This window comes from Dipodomys merriami, unplaced genomic scaffold (assembly GCF_024711535.1).
Source record: "Dipodomys merriami isolate MVZ:Mamm:240054 unplaced genomic scaffold, mDipMer1.0.p SCAF_420, whole genome shotgun sequence".
Classification (NCBI taxonomy): domain Eukaryota; kingdom Metazoa; phylum Chordata; class Mammalia; order Rodentia; family Heteromyidae; genus Dipodomys; species Dipodomys merriami.
The window spans coordinates 872,688-898,190 of record NW_027205827.1 but is presented as its reverse complement, the minus strand read 5'-3'; the positions used below and the strand labels follow the sequence as shown (position 1 = coordinate 898,190).

Sequence of the window (25,503 nt, the reverse complement as noted above, 5' to 3'; positions counted from 1 at the left end):
ACACTTGCAAGAGGCCCTGAGTTCAATCCCTACCATATCCTAGTTTGTATCTTTTAATGAGTTGACATTCTTTATCTTAATGAAGTCACCCTTTTCACATACTCCCTCTATTGATAGAACTCTTTGTCTTTCAGTATCTACAAAAAAGCAAGCCTCTTACCCTATTCTTTTCTAAGAGTGCTTTGCATGGCTGCTGGGTGCCTGTGGCTCATGCCTGTAATCAATCCCTAGCTATTCAGGAGGCTGAAATCTGAGAATCAAGATTCAAAACTGGCCAGGCAGGAAAGTCCATGAGACTCTTATTTCCAGTTAGGCACCAAAAAAGTGGAAATTAGAGCTATGTCTCAAGTGGTAGAACACTAGCCATGAACATAAAAGCTAGCCTTAAGCACAAAAGCTCCGGGACAGATCTTAGACCCTGAGTTCAAGCCCTAGGACCAACACTTCCTCTTTAGTTGCTTTTATCATTTTCCAATTGTCTTTGATGTTCTTCAAATTCACTATAGTTTGTCTATATACTTTTATTTAACTTGCTTGGCTTTAACTTGCTTAGCATTGAATATTTCTGTTCCATCAAGTCCTTAACCATGCTTTCTTTATTTTTTTTTTCCTCTCTCTGTTTTTTTGTGCAAGTCCTGGGACTTGAGCTCAATCCTGGGTGCTATCCCTGAGCTTTTCTGCTCAAGGCTAGAGCTCTTCCACTTTCAGCTTTCTGTGTGTTTAATTGGAGATAAGATTGTTAGGGACTTTCCTGCCCACACTGTCTTCTAACTTTGGTCCTCAGATCTCAGTCTCCTGAGCAGCTAGGTTTATAAGCATAAGCTCCCAGTACCTGGCTTAGCCATAATTTCTTAAAATATTGCTTCTCTTGTCTTTCTTTAATTTAATATTTCCAAGTCCAACTATCTTGAACTTTCTCATGACAGTTCCTTCCCAACTCTTTAGCTTTTTATACTATCCTCCAGGTAATTTCCTCAACTCTGTCTCCCATATCACCAATTTTCTGTTTAGCTATTTCTTATCTGGTACTTAATCTATAAACTGAATCTTTCTTTCTGATGGCTGTAATTTTTATTTCTAGAAAGTTTATTTGTTTCTTTTTCTAATGTGCATCTTCTGTTTTCATAGTGATCTGTTCTTTTATAGTTCTAGTCCTTATTTCATATCTCTAATGATTTCATAGTCTCTTCCAAATTGTCTCCTAGATTCTTAGAGTACTGATCCTCTGGTTAAGAGCTGTGAGCTCCTATTTAGTAGTTATCACCCACTCTGTAAGCCTATAGTACATACTGCAAACTGGATTATGGAAGGACCCAGATGATACCTTTTTAAATGCTTCTAGAAAGCATCCAGGGATTTTGCTCATATAAGTCAAATTTTTATATTAATTTCTATTCTTGGGCCTGTTAAAGCATGACATGAAGTGAAACAGCACACCTATATATAGTACAGGCTTAGGATTTTAACTGTTCAAGGAAAACCTTTATTTTTCTGGAGTCCCACATGGAATGAAGTTTCCTTACTACATCTTGGCTTGTAGATGAGCCTGACCTAGTGCCCAGTTCTTGGACAGTGAAGGCCTCCCAGTGTCAAGTTGTTTGCATGGTTTCAGTCCCAGCTCCTGTGTCACATTGGTCTAAACTCACATGTTCTGTCTTAATATCAGCATCAAACCCTAGCCCCTGTTCAACTACTTTCCTGCACCACCAAGACAGTTGCTCATACATTTAAAAGTTCTGGTACTTAGCTCTCTCTTCATTTCCAGTTCCTGAGTTCCCACTTTCTTTCATCCTAAGATACACTTTGTCTTTTATTTTTACACTTGATCCAGTATTTCCATTGTTAATAACCATCAGAAATCTGTGCCCTTTAAAAAATAATAATAATTTATAACCTAATAAAGGTTTTAATTGTTTTTAAGAGCTTTGTGAATAGCCAGATTCCTTAAGGCACACTTGTAATGTACCCTCAAAATCAAAGAAGCTATAGGACCAGAATTATCTATCCTCTTTTCTTTTTGTCATTCCAAGTACTGCTTAGCCTTGTCTGAGGGAACAGTCTGTACCTACAGTCACTCCTCACATAGTCCCTTCAGCTGCAGTGATTGTCATTACTGTATGCCACACAGCACAGCACAGGTGGTCAATGTCACTGACATGGCAGATCTGTAAAAATTTCTTGGATGAATGAATGAATAAATGAATGAAAGAATATCCCAGCAAGGTGCAGGCAGCTCCTTGACAATTTATTTGTAATCTTTAAACCCCACATTCACAGAATTTGCCTGTCATCAGAAAGAGTGGAACAGACAGGAGGAAAAACTGTAAACACGTCAAAATAAAAATAAGAGATGGACTTCCAACTAGATTTCCCCACCACCCAGAATATGAGAGCTGCATTGGATCTCCAGAAAAAGTCAGTCCTGCCCAATACCTCAAATGCAAACTGTGGTCCAAAGAGATAAGTTCAAGACACATCACTGCAATTTTTTAAATCCTCCAAACATCTCTCAATCTTGTGAAATGGGCACAATGATTCTGGGAAAGTATCCTAGTGCTCAAATCATAAAAAGACAAGGAATGCTCATTGTTTAGAAAATATTTTCAAAGCTTCTTAGGAACAAATAGGCATCCCCAGGTAAATCTCCAGGCAGCAAAGCAAAGAAGCACTTGTATTACATGGCATACACCTGTAATCCCAACTACTATAAAAGCTAAAGCAGGATAATCATGAGTTCAGTGCCAGCCTAAAAAAAGTTAGCAAGACTCTATCTCAAAAATGAAATACAAACCAGAGGTAGGGAGTACATGGTACATGGCTTAAGTGAAAAAAATGCTCATGAGCCTTGACAAGATAAATGAAAACTAAAACTTGATCATGGTGCCTCACCAGTAGTGGCTCATGCCTGTAATCCTAGCTATTCATGAGGCTGAGATCTGAGGGTCACAGTTAGAGGCCAGCCTGGGCAGAAAAGTCCATGAGACTCCTATCTGTAATAAAATACTTAGAAAAAAACTGGAAGTGGCACTGTGGCTCAAGTGGTAGAGTGCTAGCCTTATATACAAAGAGGGTCAGGGACAGCACTCAGGCCCAGAGTTCAAGCTCCAGGACTGGGGGGGGGGGGTCGGGGAAGGGAGAGATAAAGGGGGAGGGGGTAGAGAAAAAGGGAAAGGGAGAGGGAGGGAGGGAGAGAGAAGAAAGAGAGAGAGGGAGGGAGGGAGGGAAGAAGGGAAGGAGGGAGGGAGGGAGGGAAGGAGGGAGGAAGGGAGGGAGGGAGGGAGGGAAAGAAGGAAGGAGGGAGGGAGGGAGGAAAGAAAACTAAGTATTGGTTTAGCATCTCAGTTTGTGGAAAGATGTTGTACCCCTCTCTCCTCACACTGGAAAGAACTAGAAAAACTCCTGGCCCCTCCCTCCTTGCCATGTGGGACCATTTTCACCACCTTTCTAGGTCCCTGCCCATGGAAGTTGTGGCTACTTCTGATCTTGGCTTACTGCTTCCCCTGTGACCTTGGCTGAGTCACTGCACCTAGCTCACTAGATCCCTTTGTCTTGTCTGTGCAAGAGGACAATAGGAGCTGTGATCTGGTGAGGAGATGGGCAAGGTCCTCTGCAAACTGAGCCAGGCATCTGGTAGCAATGAATGCAGTGACTACATCACTTGCTACAGCCTCAATTAAGACTCAGTGCATTCCTCAACAAGTTGTCACGTGGAAAACGAACTTTACAACTTTGGTGGGGGGGGGGGGAGGATTAGGTGGGGGGACCGGGGGGAGGCTGGGAAGGGATGGGAAGGGGAAACAAAGGAGGAGGCCACAATGCTTGATAAGAAATGTACTCATTATCTTGCCCATCTCTGTACAGTATTTTCACAATAAAAAATAAATAAAAATTAAAAAAAACTAAACATAAGATTACCCTATAATCCAGCAATACCACTCCTGGCCATCTACCCAGAATATTACAAGTCTGGGTGCAGTAAAGATACATAACCATGTTCATTGCTGCACTATTCACAATAGCCAAATTATGGAAGCCAAATTATAGATGTCCTACCATAGATGAGTGGATCAAAAATATGTGATACATATATACAATGGAATTTTACTCATCTATTAAAGTGAATAATACTGTCATTTGGAGGGAAATGGATGGACCTAGAAAAATTATGTTAAGTGAAGTAAAAAAAGAAAGCTCAGAAAGACAAACAGTGCACGTTTTCCCTCAAATCTGAAAGTTAGATCTAAAATGCAAGCATACATAAAATATACAGAGTTTTATGCATATACACACAAACTGAGTAAAGAATGGTATACTTAGGGGAGGAATCTAAAGGTATAACTCCTCTGAACAACTAATGAACTGCATTTTTTAAAAATGAATACATGTCAGGCACTTGGCTCACACCTACAATCCTAGCTACTCAGGAGGCTGCGATCTGAGGATCATGGTTCAAAACCAGCCCAGGCAAGAAAGTCCATGAGACTCTTCTCTCCAATAAATGGCTGCAGTTCAAGTGGTACAGTGCCAGCTTTGAGCACAAAGAGGCTCAGTGACAGCACGCAGGCCCAGAATTCAAGCTCCAATACCAGCATACACACACACACACACACACACACACACACACACACACACACACACACACACACACACACACACACACACACACACACACACACACACACACACACACACACACAATGAATACCAGGAAGCAGCAACATGTTTGGGGGGAAAGGTAAGAGGAGGGCATGTGAAAGAAGGGAGGAAGGGTGAGCAGATGCAGTCATTATATTCATTGTACATAAGGTAAAAATTGAACTATGTAACTTGAAGTTAGGGATGGGTGGGTGGGAAAATGGAGGAGAAAGATGGAAGGGATGGCATTGATCAAGATGCACTGTATTCATAACCTGACAAAGGGAACTATAACCTCCATACAATCACATCATCATCATCATCATCATCATCATCATCATCATCATCATCATCATCATCATCATTATCATCATCATCATCATCACCACCATCATCATCATCTTAAAAAGACTGCATCATGAGCTCTGGCAAGACAAAGGTGGGTACAGACCAATGTATCTGTGCAGGCTTCCTAGTGAAGGTAGGACTCATGCTGGACAGGTGAGATTGAGACACCATACAGAGAAGTAGTGAGTAGAGCTCAGAATTTGAACAACTTTAAGAAAGTAATAGAACACAAGTGATTTTTTTTCTTTCTTGCTATTGTTTCTAACATATTTGTAAGGTACCATATGATTTTTTTGATGTTTTGTATGTCCCTCCCCCATGGTATGATCCCTGTTTTCACTGTATTTGATGTTAGTATAATTTGAGGAGGGGAAGGGAAAAAACAAATTGTTTAAATAGGGATACAGTTTGACCCATTGCAACAATGAGATGTACAAGACACTATGTCGAAAAACGAACTTTACAATTTAGGCAGGGGTGGGGGGAGTGTAGTTGTGGATATGGGAGGGAGGAGATGGTAGGGGGAAAACAAAGGAGGAGGCAACAATGCTTAATAAGAAATGTACTCATTACCTTGTTCATGTGATTGTAACCCTTCTGTACAGTATTTTCCCAATAAAACACTTATTTAAAAAAATAAATAAAGTAATAGTAACCTGCAGTACCAGAGATAATGAGTCAGAAGGTTCACCTAGGTCTCTCTTGGCCTGCAGATACTGTCCAGCTCAATTTCAGAGAATTCTAGAAAAATTGAGAAGGTGTGGAGGGACTATTTGGGTATTCAAATCAGATTTCCAAATCAATCTCCTCAAGATTGGCAAAGATTCAAAGTCCATCCAGGTCCTAACTCTTCTTGTCCATAAAAGCCAAACATCCCAGATCCTGTACAAGGTATGGAATCCTTTCAGCCTTTGGTCTAGGAGATCTAGGAAGCCAAATTCTGCAGGCCAGATGCCTCCGGCCATGAGCATTCTCTATTTACCATGATGTGGTATATAAATATCAAAATGTTCAACACTGTGGTATGACAAAGACTAAAAAGTCTGAACAAAGGCATGTCTGCATCATGTCTGTTTCTTTACGCTCCAAAACATAGGGTTTCCCTTTCATGGACACTGCACAATATCCCTCATCAGAGAAGTCATAGACAAACTATGATGTTCTCATCTTCCTCAGAAGTGGAGGCTGAAGGACAGATGAGAGTGCCTGAGGTCCATGCCAACCGATAAAACCTTCTCCAACTGGAGGGAGGGAGCATTCCCCTAGTGTATATTTAGATAGCAGAGATCTCAAGTCCCCAAGAACCTTGAGTGGGAAAATCCAGGAAGAGCTTCCCTGTGTACCTGTGGGTTTCCTAGCTCAGGAGGGGCTGTTTGTTAGGAAGGCTGCATTCCTGAGCAGTGATCACAGCAGCCCCACCACTGCAAAATACACTGACTACTAGCACATGACATAGAGCCCTGTAAAACCCACAGCAAAAATTCTAAAAGTACTAGGGAGTACCATAACCACTGATTGACAGCCCCCACCAGAAACTATGTGAAAATTCCTTTTTTGGTTTAAGTGTCAGGGGAGAAAAATAGCCAATTTGTCCCTGGTAGACAACCAGTAATACACAAATTACTGTTTCCTGTTCTCTTTGACCACCAAGAAGCTCAAAACCAAATTACCGTTCAACTGCTGTAAACCTGGGGTCCTGACTAGGGACTGAAGTAGGTGGGAATAGGTTAAGAAACAGAGAGGAGAGAAACAGTGCATTGTGGGGCCATTATTCCTGATCAAATGCTACAGACTAGACCAACTCTGACAGAGCAGATAGCCATTTCTGAGGGTATGGTGATATTGCCATAGCAATCAATAGCCTCCTGGTTCCCCAATCACCCAAGTTACTTCAGAGCAGCTGGAATAATCTTCCAGTCTATTATATCGGATCCTGCTATTTCCTGCTTTATAATCTTGTGGAAGCTTCTTACCCTCAGGACAAAACCCAAGGCACTGGTCTTGGCCCTGGCCCCCAAGTTAGTTCACATCAACCTTCTCTACCCCATTAACTGCATCTCATGCCACTTCTTGCCTTCCATGCTCACTAGCCCACAGGACATCTTTTGGTTACTGTATCAAGGTCTTTCCAATTTTAGGCCTTTACATAGGCTGTTCCCTCTGCCTGGGAAACTGTCCCTACCTCTCTTCACCACCTTTACCTTCAAGGTGTCATCCTCAGAGAGATGCTCCCTGACCCTATCGAAGAGTTCTCACTCTCTACTCGCATCACATCCTAGTCTTCTCCTCAAAGGACCATTACTATATAATTATCATTAATAACACCATTTTGCTGGTAATGTGTTAATGTCTGTCTCCATCGCTATGAAGTAAATTCTGGGACCCACATCTGTCTTTGTTACTGCCAGTCTCCTCAGAACTTAACACAGTACCTGGCACAGAATTAGTAACTATTTGCTGAAGTCAATCAATTAATCAACCAATAAACTAGTAGATGTGGACACCAGTGGAGGGCAAGGAATGGACCCCAAAGGGGTGTCTGTACTTACAAGAAGCAGGGGATGGAAATTGAGGTGCACTTACTAACCACATCACTTGGGGCTCTTCTTTACCTTTTCCCTATCTCAGTCTCCCTATCTGCTGTATGAACATAGTTGATGGTCTATTCTGCCTTGGGGAGCTATTGTCAGTTAGGGTGCTATATAAGAGTTTGTTGGTGTTCAGGTATTTATTGTGCTCTGCCAGACCTGCCCTGCTACTGGCTATAGCACATATTGATAGGACATGGGTGTGTTTAATCCCCCCAGAGGGACCAGGCACTGAATGCCCAGGCAGAGGGTATTGGGCATTGTCTGCAAGCATTAAAGCTGACACCAGCCACTGATATCCAGACCTCTGGCCATGGCATCCTCATCAGAAACCCCAGCCTGCTCAATCTGTCATACCTTGAAGTCATACATTGGCGTCCCAAGTCCCTGTAGCCTCCAGCTTTATGCCCAGGGCCACAGCCACGGTGGCCAGTGATGATGTACCCTGCCTACACTAGCAAGGATTCCAGGTTTGCAGGATGGGGGAACTGCCCTCCAGTGTCCTACCCATGTTTCATTTAAAAAATCTGTTATCTCCTCTTTTCCTTCCCTTCTTTCCAATGGTCTTTTCTCACTCTTCCTATCCTAAGATAGGAAGATTCTTTCCAGTCAAAAGGGCTTTGACATTTAGCTAATCAAGTCCACAATGGATCATTAAACTACCAATACAACATATGAGTGAAATACTAGAGTCTACTTGAATGCCTCACGGGATGGGAAGCTCACTGCTTCATAAAGAGACCTGGACCGCTGTTTGAAAGTTGGGACATTCTCTTAGTCAAATAGACTAGTCAAATAGACTCCAAGTCTTCCCTTCTGACCAAACAGCCCCAATCTCTCAACTTAGTCATCCCTCCCAAGAAAGAATTTTTCATTGCTTCCTGGGTACACTCAACTTTGTCTAACAGAGTGTGGTTTGATGACCTGTGAAAGGAAGACAAGATGAGAAGAAGAAAAGCAACTTGGACTGTCACTGTCCTAGACCTCGGTCTAACTCTTCCAGAGACTGCTGTGGTTCAAGGGGAAGCCCCAGATCTCCTAACTCAAGCTCAGCTCCCAGGATAAGTAGGTTGAACACACACACATACACACACACACACACACACACACACACACACACACACACACACACACACACACTGAGGAAACTGTCTCCCTCTAAAAATCAGTAGTCAGCCTGGCCATGCTACAAGGTAGGGGGTCAGTGGCTACCAGCCTGGCTCTGCTCTTGGTTTTACATGTTCCCTTCTGCTCTTGGCCAAGTCACTGCACCAGCTCACTGGGCCCTGGATGATAGGAATACTTAGGATGATAGAATACTTAGAGGAGCAAGTAAGGTTCTCCATAGCCTAAAGTAGAAACTATGATAAGCAATGAATATAGAACACCTCTGGCATTTACTATGGCCTTGATAATAGCTCAGTGCAGGTATAAACTCCCATACTACCACTCCTCTAGATCTCTGCCTGAGCCATTCCTTCTACCTTAATCTCTCTTCAGCCAATCTTATCATCTCCACAGATCTGAATCCTGCCAGCCCTACAGTCACCTAATCCAGGAAACCTTTTCCTTTTCCAACTGGACATGTCTGTCTCCCCACCCCTTCTTATGCCTCCTCTACCTCCCTGTAGTGGGACACAGACCCATTTGTGAGAAAAACAAGCTCCCTGAAGGCAGAAAGCATCATCCAGAGCTTCATCTATCTCCTGCAGTACCTGGCTCCTTGCGGGAGCTGTTGAGGCCATCCCTGCTGGCCAAGCTCTGTTATGCTGGGCAAATAAATGCAAGCCAGCCTAGAGAAACACCACCACTCAGAGGGCTAAGCAGCTCATCAGAGCAGGAGACATTTCTGGTGGCTTTCTCTGTCAGACAAGGGACAGACCTTTTCCTGGTTTAACCCCGTCACCTTTGAACTTCCTGGGAGGTCAACAGTCCTTTCCCCTTCCCCAGCTGTCTCTCTGTCTCTAGCCCTATGGGAGAGAAGGCCCTGGGCCCATTCCATTTTGCACCCGTATTGATCTGTTGGCAGCAATGGGCTGGATAATTAGCCAGGAATTAGGGTTTCTATTACAGCCAGGAGGCTGCTCCAGCTGATTTATCACCTGAATAATTTACTGTGATTGAAAGGAAATTAAAATGAACTCCATTTGACAACTGTGAGCTTTTATGGGCTTTAGTGAAGGCTCAAAAGCCAGATTAATAGCCTGGTGTTGGTTAATAGTCTGCCGAGGGTAAATACTGCAGTCTGCTTGCACTCTGCGGCCTTCCTGTGGTGGCCGGAGGAGGGACCCACTCCACCAAAGCCAGTACCCATGACAGCCCAGCCAGCATCAAGGCAAGTTTTACTGAAACAAATTCTACTACTGCGGTGTCAGCAAACGCACACACACCACCACCACCACCACCACCACCACCTACATATACACGCAGGCTATGCACACATTCACCACCATTTGTCCCTTTACCCCACCCCACCCCAAGTTGATTTTTACTCATTCTCCATGAAGGGAAAACAGAATTGCTTTTTCAATAACCATTTGGAAAAAGGAAGTGTTTCAAGGTTTGGAAGGTTTATAGCCATTACTACTGAATAGATTTTTTTCTATGCTGTTTTCCATTTTTCATCTGAAACACTCACCTGGCTGCCTAGGTGCCTCTGTGGCACAAACCTCTCAGGGAATGGCTGTGAGAGAGCAAGCATGACCACTTGACTAGCTCACTGGACTGAGTAGCATGAACTGTCGGGGGGCCCTCCTGGCTGCTCCTTAGTCCTGGGGAATAAGTGGTATAGTACTGTGGGTAGTATAGTATTGCCCATAGGAGTGGGTCTCTATTAACATCTGCCACCAGGGCAAAAGGTTTAACAAGTTTCTCGATGACAGCCCAAGCCAGGGCTACACACACAAGGCAGAACTGGGAAAAGCAGTAAGATGAGGAGGCTCTAAGTTCCCATTAGTGACTAGCAGAACCCCAGCATGTCTCTGAACAGGAATGCTTCTCCAAGGAGATGGGGTAGGTAATTCAGCAGACTGTGACCTCCCTAAGCCAAGGGAGGACCCTGAGAGTTCTGGAACATCCCACAGGCTCTGCCTTCAGAAGGCCACCTGCATGCTAGCAGACCCCCCCCCGCCCCGCAGCACATAGGGGCCTATGGCACCACTTTACACAATATGGTTCAAAATCTGATTCCAGCTCTGTGGCCCCTATAATCCTGAAAATGGGGTGAACAATCCAGAGAGATGTTCTAATCCACTCAAGGGGGAATCACAAACTGCCCAGCCTGCTTAGCCAGCATGTCAATGAAAGAGCCAATGAAAGGCTACATGTGAAAGAACTTTGAAAAGTGACAGCTATCCACATGTGTAAGGAAGATCTCTGTGGTCACTGTAGGATCCTATTGCTGTCACCTCCAACCATGATAACTAAGACCATCGCTATGAAAAGCAAGGTCCAGATAAAGCACCTTGTTCAACCTAGCAGAGCCAGGACTAAATCAAGCCAGCAGAAGTAAAAGTAACAGCAACCTCCACCCAGGCCTCTAGGCCACAGAGACACATAAACTCACGTAGCTTGATGTGTACGCTAATGAAAGAAGTAGGCAGCCTCCACAGCCAGCAGCTCAGGGCCTCCTTCCTGTGTCACCTCCATGCCACTCTGGGGTTCACAAGGCAGATCCCATGGAACACACACCAGACTGAAAGTGGGCAGGAGGAGACTCAAGGAACCTGTACCCTTGACCTGCATCCTTGCCCATCTGCAGCCCCTTGCTCCTGCCATCATTTGTCCAGATTGATTGGGAATGGGGTGTGAGGGTATGTCATTCATAGTCCAGTGCCTGTGTGTGAACAGGCCAGCTCCACGGCCTCACCTTCCATCTCTCCTCATTACCACATGCCATTGGGAGGTGACACAGATTAACCAGAAAACACTGAGTCAGTCATTATCGTTCAGATTGTTCAGTCTGCCTGCTGGCCCCGCCTCAGAGCTCACAGAGAGACAGACTTGTGACATGCCCGCAACACTCTGAAGGACACTGCTAGAAAAAAAGTCCCCACCAAACTTGTAATGCAGGGCTCCTTCCTGTCCTTCAGTACCACAACCATGTCCCCTCCTCAGTACCCTTGCCCTTGATACTCCTAATTCTTTCTCTCCACACTGCATCAGGACCCATAGAAACTACACTCTTGTTCATGGCCTCCAAGTTCATGGCAGGCTGCTCCTGTGAACTATGGGCAGAGCTGGCACCTGATTCATCCTCATCCCTCTTATGACTGGCACTGTGCCAGCCCTGAATACAAGAAATATGTCTGAGTGAGTAATGAGAGAGTAAGTAAGTTGAATAAGACACATGGGTGGCTTCAGAACTCTTCTTCCTTCAGGTCAGCCTCACTGTCACTATGCAGTCTTTCCTAATATCTGGTGTTACATGAAGCAGGTCTCTCAGAACCTCGGTTTCCTTGTGAATCTTGTGAAGTGCAGAGAATTTCTCTGACCCAAAATGGCTATGTTCACCCTTTACCACATACTTCCTAAGCAGCTTCACACAGCTCTGTCCTCTCTCAGCCTCCAAACAATGAGAGAGTTGAAGGCTTGCCTCTCTTGTCCCTGCTAGCCCTAAAGTTATGTGATTATGACAAACTGTCATAAGATTGTAGCCTTGGAGGCCTTCCTTACTTGTCAGGACCCAGGAGAACCTCTAGACCTTCCTCTCCATGAGAGCTTACACAAATGGGCTACATTGCTTTAAATGTTCTGTGGGAAAATTCCAGGAGCATCATCTGATTAGCATTAAGGAGAGGCTCAGTGAAGCCAGTGCTGCCATCAGTACCGGCTGAGAAAGTGCTGGGGACAGTTATTGCTTATAGGCTCTGTCCCATTCAATAGATGGCTGCTCTTAGCAGCTAGAACAATGTCTATGTTGCCTATGGCTATAAGGTGGCCAGCTGAGGACCTGGCATAGACAAGGCATCAGGAACTATTGTTCAGAATTGAACTTGGCACTTTTATGACCATATTCAGGCCCTGAGATTTTTTTCAATATCTTTCAGTAAAATCTTGCTGGTCCCATCTATACAGGCAGTGACTGACTCCTCTGCACAGGGAGAGTAAGCCAGTCATACAACAAGGGTAGTCCTCTGGTTTTTTTCCCTCTCTTCTAATGCCCCATGAAGAAGCTTGTCTAATGACAGACTTCTTCATTCCCTTGGATGTTACAGACTCTAATAGCATGTCAGGGTGATCTGACAGAAGGCCTGGCACTTTATGGCTGTGAGACACCCCCCAGGACAAATAGTGATTATATATTTGGAATATTACCCTGGATGATAGAAGAAAGACCCAAGACCACCTCAAGTGGCCCAGTGATAACTATACCCCCTTGTCCAGGGAATCCTGAGAAAGGACTATTGAGCAATGACAGAGCAGTCAAACCAGTCACTTGCCCCCTGGCTGGCCAGAGAAAGAGGTGCCAGAGACCACTGACCATTCCAAACAAGTCCCACTGGGATGTGGAGACTGGCCATGTTTGGCCAAGAACAATGAGAAGCCCATTCTGAGTAGCATCTCTCAAATGCCCCTGCCTCCAGGTAGCCAGCTGAGTGACCCAGGCCTGAACTATGGTGGCAGAAGCTGTGAGTGTGCATCATGAGCGTACCTGCTCTGGCTTGATGGGCTCCGTGGTGGTGAAGATGTCCGAGTAGTGCTGTCTCTCAAACACACGGTCCAGCACCTCTAGCTGCTGCTGCGTGAACAGGTCTCCCCGCATCTGCTTCCGGAGGAAATCTCTGCCTGGAAGTGAGTGGCCATTGGGCACCGGAGACTCTTGAATGCCTTTGATGAATGTGAGAGAAGAAGGGTAAGGTAAGGTTACACAGCTTGCTAAAGGAACACAGCTTAGACCCTGAGACTTGGAAGAGGCCCTGGCCACCCTCCAGCCCACTCCCTCCCATTGTTGTAATATCATCCACCAAAAAGGCCTTCAGCATAGCTGAGCCAAAACCAGCACTATGCCTTTGAACTTCCAGAACTGTGAGATAACTCAACCTCTTTTTCTTTATAAAGTCACTTCCCTGAAATATTTCATATAGTAACAAAAACTGGACAAAATATAGGACATCATTATTTTCCCCATTTGTCAGATGAGAAAATTGAGACCTAGAGACATTTGATGATATGCCTGAGATTAGAGCTGAGGTTGATTCAGAGGCGTCATCACAGGTATTAATGCTCCTTCTATACTGAAATTCACTCTGGTGGTACCATTTTCCCCAGAGCTAATGTCCTCACCCAGTACAACTGCCACCACATAATATGACCATTCAATAAAACACTGTTCTGGAAAGGCAATAGGGAAACAGACATTCTCATACAGGTGGTCACACACCTATGCAAGGCAATTTGACAAAATCTATCAAAATCACAAGTATATGTTCCCTTTGATAGAGTGATTGCATGGCAGGGGATTTATTTTACAGCCTCATTTACACATATGGAAAGTGATGTATGGACAAGGTTGTTAGAGTAAGAGATGGAAGCAACCCAAGGTTATTTTACAGGGGATTGGTTAAACAAGCCATGTGCATGTGCATAATGAATAGTCTGCACAGTAAGGACCACAGGCTCCTCTGTGAGTCAGCATGGAAAGATTTTCCAGATACATCCTTAGCTGAAAAATGAGCAAGGTACAGACAGCACATTGTACATAACACATAGCACTTTGCTTAAAATAGGAAGAAAATAAAGCTGTATAGTACATATTTTTATAAACTCAGATTTATATTATACAAGCCTTATTTTCTAGCGCATGGACTATAACAAAAAGTACTACACACAACAATAGTCACATAGAGATGAATGATATAGGAGAAACATTTACAGCAGAACTTCATTCTGAGAGGTAGGAACTGAGTAGATGAGGTAAGGTGGGGGAGAGTATTTTCACAGCATATTTATCCCTGTTTGATTTTAAAATTTTAAACATGTTAGTTATTTGGAAACATAAGGGGTTTTGTTCTTTAAAAAAAAAAAAAAGCCTGGGGGCAGGGAAGGTGGCTCAGTGGTAGAGCGCTTGCCTTGCATGCCTGAGGCTCTGGGTTCGATTCCTCAGCACCACATAAGCAAAAAGAAAAAAGCCGGAAGTGGCACTGTGGCTCAAGTGGTAGAGCACTAGCTTTGAGCTGAAGAGCTGAGGGACAACGCCCAGGCCCAGAGTTCAGGCCCCACGATCGGACCCCCCCCCCAAAAAAAAAGCCTGGTGTTGGTGACTTATGCCTGTAATCCTAACTACTCAGGGGCTTGAGATCTGAGGACTATAATTCAAAGCCAGCCCAGGCAGGAAAGTTTGTGAGACTCATCTCCTATCAACTACCAAAAATCAGGAACTAGAGCTGTGGCTTAAAGTGGTAGAGTGCTAGCCTTGAGCATAAAAGCTCAGGGACAGCACTCAGGTCCTGAGTTCAAGCTCTAGAACTGGCACACATACACATACACACACACACACACACACACACACACAAACACACACACACACAAATATGGTAGTATATATCTATAAGCCCAACAATTTCAGAGGTGGAGACAGATAGATCACAAGTTGGAGACTACCCTGGGCTACATAATAAGACCCTGACTCAAAAATAAAATAAAAACAAATATCAAGTACAAATGAAAACCCAGAAACATCAGTTAAGAAAGTGCAAGATTAGATTCTCTGCTTTCTGCAGTTTTAGCTATTCACTCTATAAGTCTTTGGTGATGATGCTTACAAATAGGATAAAATAACTTTTGGAAGTCTTTGGCTTGACCTATGCATGATGAAAGCAAGTACAGAAGACAAAGATTCTGGAAAGGCAATGACCTTGGGTCTACCATTCTTTGGGACTCTGTACCATCTATTGTCCCTGGGGGCCTAACTAGAGATATTGAAAACCCAGGCTGAGGTAGAGCATCTGCCTATGGTGTCAGGAAGCCACATGGGCACCTGCTCTCATATTGAAAGGTGCCCTGGCACCAGGCCTTATCCAGATCCCACCCCTGCCATTATAGCTGCCCTACATGTCACCCACTGGGAAAAAAATCCCACCCATGTGAGGAATGAGATCAAACGAAGGAGTATAAAGCAATGGGATATCCTGTCACTGAGAATCAGCTACAAGTTGAGACTTCTTCAACTGCACCCTACAAAGTGAAGACACCAATTCCTGGCATTCATATGAGTATTAGCTTTTCAGAGTCCCCATGGAGGCTGGCAGGCTCAGGGCACCCAAATTTTGAGTAGGGAAGGGCCTTCAGAAGTGGCTTACAAGCTCCTGAGAAAATAGATTCCACTTCGATTTTAACCCCAGAGGATACCTAGGCAGGGAACAGTCTAAATCATCAGATACCGCCACAAAATAGAAGCTGGTCTGTCTCATGAGTCCCAGCATAAAACCCAGATGTCTCTTCTGACAGCCTGTGACACTGACCTTCAAGACAGATGCTTGTCAGGCACTGGTGGCTCAGGCCTGTAATCCTAGCTACTCAAGAGGCTGAGATCTGAGGATCACGGTTCAAAGCCAGCCCAGGCAGGGAAGTCTGTAAGACTCTTATCTCCAATAAACCACTAGAAAACTGGAAGTGGTTCTGTGGCTCAAGCCACAGCCTTGAGCTGAAGAGCTCAGAGACAGCGCCCAGGCCCAGAGTTCAAGCCCCATGACTGACAAAAAAAAAAAAAAAGACAGATGCTTGTTCTTGCCCACAGGACATTATCCATAGGCCCTTCTTCCATCAGGGCCTATTTTATGGATACCATTTGCCTGGTTCCCAAGACTAGCAGGATGCAGGAGCTCCCAGCCTAGTCTGTACATATACACATACACATCACACCTCACATACACACATGTTACAAATACACCACACACAGGCATCACACTCATGCAACCCACACACATATACTAACACCATACATATACCATACATACACACTCACATATACACATGCTACACATACACACCACACATAACACACACATCACATGTACAATACATACCTCTCTCTTTCTCTCTCAGGAAGATGGCTCAACTTAATTCTACTCAGCTACTGTTCTTTCAGGCCATTTGGTAGTTTCAGTCACTCTTGGCACAATTTGACCTCTACCTCAGTCCCCAGAGCCTCCACTGAATTTCTAACTGCCAGAGAAGATCATTTCCTGTCTATGTACTTCAATTAACTAACCCATCCTGTAGCCTTCAAGCAGGCCCATAACTCCTCCCAAGTCTCCTTCTTGCCAGCCAGTTCTCCCACCAAGGCCTCACTAGCTTCCAAGTGGGCCAAACCTCACCCCTCACCCCCATTCTGCTCTCTCTCCACTCAAGTTGCTCTACTAGATATGCCATGCTCTGACCTTCAAGAGAAGTCTCTCTCACCAGTCAGGCCCTCTCTGCGATGGCCTCAGGCTCTTTGGGGTTCACATCCTGGGCTCCTTCCATAGCTCAAAGCCCTGGAAAGGCAGAGCCTGCCTCCACTGAAATCCAGAAAGGTGGCTCCACTCAGGGTTCCTACCAACAAGGACACTCTCTCACACCAAGCAGAACCTAGCACAGAGACTCTTGGCTCAGAAATATCTCCAATGTATGCACAGGGGGTCCTTGGGAAAATTCTGTTCTGAAGGCACTTGCCCAAGACCTAACCAGCCCTTCTATGCTTGCTTTATTGGGGAGGGAAATGACAGGAAAGGAAGTGGCATCATTTACTCCTTCATACAGAAGATGGCTAAAGTCTGTCATTTCTTTAATAAGGCTTGGGACACATAATCACATAGTCATGTATGCATTAATCTAACAAATACTGATCAAATGTTTACTCTGGACTAGTAATATTTAAAAAATAAAAATTTGAGCTGGGCATTGGTGACTTATACTTGCAATTTTAGCTACTCAGAAGGCTAAGATCTGAAGATCATGACTCAAAGCCAGACCAGGCAGGAAAGTCCATGAGATTCTTATCTCCAATTAACTACCAAAAAGCTGGAAATAGAGCTGTGGCTCAAGTGGTAAAGTGCTAGCCTTAAACGCAAAGCTCATGGACAGAGCTTAAGCCCTGAGTTCAAGACCCAGGACTGGCATATAAACAAACAAATAAATAAAGAACAAATAAACACTTAAATATTGAACATAAAATAAACAAAAACAGGACAGAATAATGAGTAACACAGGCTTCCTCTTGTAATCTAGAGAGGGTGTCTAATACCAAATAATCATACACATAAACAGATGATTACAAACTGTGATAGATGCTAAGTAGAAAAAGTATGTAGACATGTACACACATGCTAATGGGAGGAGTCAAGGAAGGCTTTAAGAGGAAGCCATGTTTGAACTAAAAGTAGAGGATGAGAATTGAGTGGAGAGAAAAGGGAATGCAAGGCAACAAAGACTGCTGCTCCAGGCTCCAAGCTAAGAATGACATGAAAGAAACAGAGAACTAGAGGTATAGTTCAATGGTACAATCCCTGCCTAGCAAGTTCTGAGTTCAAACCCAGTGTGGGGAAAGAAAGAGAGGGGGGAGGGAGGGAGGGAGGGAGGAAGGGAAGGAGGAAAGGAAGGAGGGAGGGTGGGTAGGCAGAAGAGAAAAGGAAGAAGAGAGAAAAAAGGCAGGAAGGAGAAAAGCAGGCAGGCAGGCAGGCGGGCAGGAAGACAGGCAGGCAGGCAGGAAGGAAGGAAGGAAGGAAGGAAGGAAGGAAGGAAGGAAGGAAGGAAGGAAGGAAGGAAGGAAGGAAGGGAAGAGAAGGAAGGAAGGAAGGAAGAGAGGGAGGGAGGGAGGGAGGGAAGAAGGAAGGAAGAGAGAGGGAAAGGAGAGAGGGAGAGAAGGAGGAAAGAAAGAGAAGGAAGAATAGAGAGTGAAATGGAATAAGAGAGGGAGGGAAGAGATCCCTGGAAAATCTGGAGTGGCACCAGACAGCTCAGACCAGAGGAGCTGAGACCTGCGGAAGGAGCCTCCAGAGAGATTGGGGAAACAGTTGCCCTTTCCATGTCCCAGTCCCAGTGCTGAATCACTCATCTGTTTAGGTCAGGTCATGTTTCCCAAACTCCTAAGCTTTGGCTTTCCATAGAAACCAGGACCCACAAAGATGGGGCGTGCATTTTCAGGTGTTTGTGCCAGAGTCAGTCTATCAGCCATGCATGATCTGATGTGCTCATAAGAAACATAAACCATTCATCAACACATGTCCTATTTTTCAGGTCAGATGCAGCTTCAAGCATACAGGCCTCCTCCTCCAGGATGCCTTCCCTCCTGTCCCTGCTGCTTCTTTGTCTCCATTGTTAGGGCTCTGATCACTTTCTCCCTTAACTTAGAAACCAAATTTCTGGGGCTTTTTCACCCACACTGAGCTATTGGCTGCCTTATGTATGTGTGTAGGGTACTACAGGTAACTCAAATCTCCTGCTCCACAAGGAATATTTGTGGGGTAAACAAACAAATCAGTGATGCCTGGTGGCATCCATCTTCCCTCTATATGTGTGGTCTGTACATGTCAGCATCCCTCCACCTACCTTTATTCATCCATTTTTTTCCCTCAACCAAACATAGTAAGTATAGCCACAAGCAAAAGCTAACACAACCCTAGTTTCATGGAGTTCCATCCAGCAGGGAAGGCAAATGATAATTTACAAATAATCAGACCAATAAGGTACAAGAATCAACCCAGATAAGCGCTCTTAATAAAAAGGTGTCTAGTTCTGAGAGGGCAGGGTTATGCCACATGTACTATGTGTGACACATAGTGGGTACATAGAAATAGAAGGAGCCATACAAAGAGATTATGTGCTCAGAGGCAGCTATAGAAATGAACATCCAAGCCGGGCGCTGGTGGCTCACGCCTGTAATCCTAGCTACTCAGGAGGCTGAGATCTGAGGATCGCGGTTCAAAGCCAGCCCGGGCAGGAGAAACCGTGAGACTCCTATCTCCAATAAACCACCAGAAAACCGGAAGTGGCGCTGTAGCTCAAGTGGTAGAGCGCTCGCCTTGAGCTGAAGAGCTGAGGGACAGCGCCCAGGCCCAGAGTTCAAGCCCCACGACCGACAAAAAAAAAAAAAAAAAAAAAAAAAAGAAATGAACATCCAAAATTACACACACACACACACACACACACACACACACACACACACACACACACACACACACACACACACACACACACACACACACACTGTACCAGGGCAAGTCCACACCTCCTGCCTGCAGTGTCAGCTTTCATAGCATCTCTCTGTGGTCTGACTTAATTGGAGAATGTGGTCTTACAGGCAGGTTACAAAAATACTTGGACCCATTTTATTCCAAGGAGAAAAATCCAAACACATGATGTGAATAGTATGTTTAAGTATATGGATAGACACGAGCAAAAAGTACAAAGGTATACCAGGGGCATGGTATCTTTAAATCTTTTTTTTCTACTCCAAATCAAATAATATGTAATAGACCCAGTGCTGGGCTTAGTCAACCATGGCTCGTAGAATTAACATTCTGGAAGCTAGCTTCAGGGGAGCAAGGGGCAGGAAGCCCGTCTCAGGGAGCAAAGAAATGCTGGCTTTAAATTTCAGGTTAAACCAATGTTATTCACAACCCGGCTTTGGAGCTAAAAGCTTTACACAATCGGGTCTGGTCACGCAAAGAGGGAGGAAGCAAAATGGTCTCAGATTCCCATCTGTCAGGAGAAAGCTGTCTCTTGTGTGTCTTAAAAGATCATAAACCCATTGCGTTTTCCTCAGAGCACAGCAGAGTCGGGGGGTTGAATTTTTCTTGGAGAGCTCTGGTTTGTTTCTTTTAAAATCATCATGCGCATTATGTCTAAAGATGTTCACTGAGGGAAAGAGATAAAAACAAATAGGAATCTCCAAAATCCCTCTGGCATCATGGCCTTTTGGCTTCCATCTTAGCTGGAAGTGGAGAGGTCCTTGGAAAGATGTTTAGAGCCACTGGTCAGCCTCCAGCTTTCCTAAAAAAATTCTGTTTCAATACAGAACCTAGGGGCAAAGCCAGAGTCCTCACAGAACTTCTTTCAACCTCACAGCTTCTCCTCAGGTGGCAGGAAGAGATACAGACCAGTATTCTAGCCCCAGCTCTGCCTTTACTTGTTTAAGCTGAGAGATCACCTGCCCCAGTAAGTCTAGAGCCTGGATGACCAGACAAATGTGCTAATGTGACCTGGGACATTTCTAGTTTCGGGTAAATGAGCCCAGGAAGCCTAGCATTGTTCTCCTGGCTAATTCTAAAGGCAATGTGTACAAAGCAAATGCCAACAAGATTTGATCCACCATTGATTGGCAACTTCAAGTAACTGTTTCTGATGCAATTATTAAGAAGTTTGCTACTCCAGATGTGGTGTCTCATGCCTGTAATTCCAGATACTTGTGAGGCAGAAATAGGAAGCTAACCCAGGCAAAAAGCTATTGAGATTCCCCATCTCAACAAATAAAGTGGTTGAGATTTATACCTCCAGCTAGGCAGGAGATGTAAATAAGAGGAAGGGTCTGAGCAGCAGGGGGCAGGGGGCAATCACAAGACCCTATCCATTAAACAACTAAAGCAAACGTGACTGGGAAATGGTTTAAGTGGTAGAGTATCTGTCTAGCAAGCTTGAGGTCCTGAGTTCATACTCAGTACCATGAACAAAAAAAAAAAAGGAAAGGAAGTTTGCTGGAGGTAACTTCAGCTCTACAATTTCTCTATAGGAAGGTCTAGGAATCACATGGGTTATAAAAGAGGGCCCAGGTCCAGGGATACATTAGCAAGATCCCCTGCATAATATTGGAAGTACGTCATCTGCCCCTAGCAAATAATGGATGGATGCTGGATGGACGCTATTCAGTGTCAGACATTAAGTCAAGTTGTTTCCTCATCTTATCTTTCATTTCTCTGCTCCTCAGAGGTTCATATGAAGTAAGTCTTCTGATCCCATGGTGTCTGACATGATGATAGCTATTGACACTGCCATCTTCACTAGGAAAACCCTTCTAAGCCTCCCATAGGACAAAGTCAAAGGTCACCAGGCCTCTATGAGCTATACAACAGCAAGGACCATCCCTCCATTTCCCTTCAATGCCATCTCAGCAGGCTACCTGTCAGTCCTAGTGTCTCTTTCTTCATCATTGCTCCTCAAAGACACTGTTCCTCCCATTCCCTCTTTTGGCATACTCTCCATCCCTGCCTATCAAGGTTCTGCCTAAAAGCGGCCTCCTTTCAGAAGCCTGCCTCCAGGTCCAATTAGTTACCTTTTCTTCCAGCTCTCCCTCAGGAAGCGAAATAGGCTACAACTAAACCTTGAAGTTTATTCTTTTTTTTGGGGGGGGGTCCGGTCTTGGGGCCTGAACTCTGGGCCTGGGCGCTGTCCCTCAGCTCTTCAGCTCAAGGCTAGTGCTCTACCACTTGAGCCACAGCGCCACTTCCAGCTTTTTTCTTTTTGCCTATGTGGTGCTGGGGAATTGAACCCAGTGCCTCATGCATGCAAGGCAAGCGCTCTACCACTGAGCCACCTTCCCAGCCCTTGAAGTTTATTCTTTATAACCCTTTCCATGAGCTTGATTTTCAGAGGAATCCCAATTTTATAGCTAAGAAAACTGGCACAAAGAGATTAAGTAACTTGCTCAAGGTCACATAGCAAATACTCAGCAAAGCACTTCTAAACCTGTTCCCCTGTATGAGAATGAAGCTGGGCATGTGACAGATGTGGTTCAGCATGCTGGAGAATACAGCACAATGTCAACAGGCCCAGGTTCAAATTCCCCTCAGAGTCTAAAAAGCTCATGACATTTGAATGACTTTTTAGCCTTAATTTTTCTCATCTACCAAGTGGGACAAAAATGGCACCAGATTGATTAAAGGCTTCAGTAAGAATAAGCTTAAAAGATTTAGCTCACACCTGACATGCAGTAAGGTATAAAAACATAAATTGTTTCTAAGATTGTTCTTTCTTTTCCTGCTAAGAGAACAGCTGTCTAAAAACAGAGCCCACATGTGACTCACCTCAAGCCTAGGGGATTCTGATTAGTTTGTGAGGGGCTTTCCAGCTCTGCAGTTCAGGGGAGCTCCACCTTCTACAGTGGCAGTCTCTGGAGTTAGCAGAGAACTTGGGAGAGAACTATCTGAGAGCAGTTGGGCATGATGAAATACCTGTAATCCCAGAACCTGAGAGATGCTACTACAGTGCATACCTGTAATTCCAGCACTTGAACTCAAGATCCTATTTGAGTTATATAACAATACCTTGTCTCAGACAACATCACAAATGTTGAGATGTAAAAAAAGACAAATTGTTTAAATAGGGATACAGGTGGACCCATTGCAACAATGAGATGTACAAGTCGTTATGTCAAAAAATGAACTTTGTCTGAGGGTGGAGGAGTGGTTGGAGGGGTAGGGGAGGTGGGAGATGGGAAGGGATGGGAAGGAAAAACAAAGGCGGAGGCAACAATGCTTGATAAGAAATGTACTCATTACCTTGCCCATGTAATTGTAACCCCTCTGTACTGTATTTTCACAATTAAAAAAAAAACAAAAACAAAAACAAAAAACCTTTGTTGAAGTTGCTTCTTCTTGAGTTTGCCCACCCTCCAATCTGGAGGAGGTACTTACACCTTTAAATGTATATTAATAAACCCAGTCTTGTCTCAAAAACCTTGTCTCAAAAACAAAAGAAATTGGGTGCTTGTAGCTCATACTTGTAATCCTAGCTATTTAGGAGGCTGAGATACAGGGGATGGTAGTTCCAAGCTAGGCCAGGCAGAAAAGTCTATGAGCTTCTATCTCCAAAATACCCAGTAAAAAGCAGGACTAGAGGCATAACTCAAGTGGTAGAGTACCTACCAGCTAAGCAAGCAAGCAAGCAAGCTGAGCAAGCATAGAGCCCTGAGTTCAAAATCCCAGTATTGCAAATAAATAGAAAGAAGGAAGGAGGAAGGAAAGAAGGAAGGAAGGAGGGAAGAAGGAAGGAAGGAGGAAGAGAAGGAAGGAGGGAGGGAGGAAGGGAGGGAGCAAGGAAGGAAGGAAGGAAAGTAGAAAGGGAGGAAGGGAGGGAGGGAGAGGAAGGGAGGAAAGGAGATGGGAGGAAAGGGAAGGAAAGGGTAGAGAAGGGAAAGGAAAGGTAGGGAAGGAAAGGGTAGTAACTCCATTGTATCAGTGATCCTGTAGAGGACAGAGTAAAACAATAGGAGTTTATGTTCTATGTACTCCTAAGATTTGAAGCAGTTCATAAAATGTTGAGCACAGACGATGATTAACTCTGCAGACTGAGCCAAGCTCCAGTCTTCCTGGTTCATACCAAAGGCAAAGGCAGCCAGTCATATATTGTTCAGTCTAACAACAGTAAAACATACCATTTATTCCCTAATCTAACTGACTTGGGACTTCTGTTCTCTCTTGTTTTTTGGTGCTTGAGTTACTCAGGGATGCCCAACAACAGGGAGAGGTCAGGAAGGACCAGGACATCCCATACTAGGTGCAGGCTGATGGATCCAGTTGGTTGAAATTTCTCACACATCTACTGTGGGCCAAGCCTCTTGCTGGGGAAATGCCCCATGGCAGCCAAGACCAAAATCAATGTTATGGGTGATGTTATAAAGCCCATCACAGATGAGAAAAATCTAAGTGGCAGGGAGGAAAATTCCATTGAAATTACCATGATTCCACCATTAGTTTCACTCAATCTTTCCTCTCAGAGAAGGAAAACATGAAATTGTTCAATCACCAAACACACTCAGGTTTGAGTCCAGTAAATATGATTGTGCCATATATTATTCAACATATCCTAAGCTATTGGTTAAGAAAAGCTGCCACATGAGCTGGGAATGTGGCTTGGTGATAAAGTGCTGGCCTAGCATGCATGAAGCCCTTGGTCCAATTCTGAAGCCCTTAGTCCAATTCCTCGGTACCACATAAATAGAAAAAGCCAGATGTGGTGCTGTGGTTCAAGTGGTAGAATGCTAGCCTTGAGCAAAAGCAGCTCAGGGACAGTTCCTGGGCCCTAAGTTCAAGCCCCAGGACTGAAGCGGGGTGGGGACAGAGAGTTGCTACAGGACTGAGGCTCCATCCAGAAAAAAACTCAGAGCAAATAGTATGAACTCAACCTATTCAGAGCTTACTCTGGAAAGCACTGTTCTAAGTGCTTTACCTACTAAATTCTTACAAAAGCCCTTCATGTTCAATGTTTGTTCTTTCTCCCACTTTACAGATGAGGAAAGTGAGGCACAGAGAAGTTAAATAACTTGTCACACAGCTAAGAAAAGGAGCAAGAATTCAAACAGTCTGGAAGTGGCGCTGTAGCTCAAGTGGTAGAGCGCTCGCCTTGAGCTGAAGAGCTGAGGGACAGCGCCCAGGACCAGAGTTCAAGCCCCATGACCGACAAAAAAAAAGAATTCAAACAGTCTGATTGCAAAGTCTGCTCTTTACCTTACACTAAACACCTCCACTTAATTCATGCTGGATAGAGGAGGAGTCCAGAAAGGGCCCTCCTAAATCTTAAGGAGAAGTAGGAAGAAGTAAGCCAAAGAAAGAGACAGGAAGAGGATGTGCACTCTAATGAGAGAGAACAGCATTGGCAAAGCCTGGAGACCGGTGAAATCAGAGTACTCTGGGAATAGTTGTGATTTGGTGCAATTTGAGTTAGGGGAAGGGGAGGGGAGCATGGTGCAAAAGGCCTTCCTCTCTATCTTGATGCTCAATACCATTACCCATTATCCAGAACTTAACATGCACTTGGATATATAAAGAACACAAATACCTTATTGAAAGTCTCCTGGTGTTGGTGTAAAAAGATGGGCTGTGTGTGCAGAAAAGCACCAAGATGATTGCAGAGCAGGCAGGAAGTAATACCTTGTGCATTGTCACAGGGTAAGTCTATTCTTTCTAATCCACACTGTCCAAGTCCATTACCTTGTCCTGTGGTACCTAATTACTCCACC

At 44.4% G+C, this 25,503-nt stretch overlaps 1 protein-coding gene across 1 annotated transcript in view; it reads right to left on the bottom strand.

Moving 5' to 3' along the window:
• LOC138807557 (paired box protein Pax-5-like) overlaps positions 1–25,503 on the bottom strand; it is a 137,447-nt gene that overhangs the window by 55,077 nt on the left and 56,867 nt on the right. Inside the window, exon 6 of the mRNA XM_069993320.1 lies at positions 13,225–13,400. Coding sequence (XP_069849421.1) covers positions 13,225–13,400 — 176 coding nt within the window. The remainder of the gene's footprint in view (positions 1–13,224; positions 13,401–25,503) is intronic.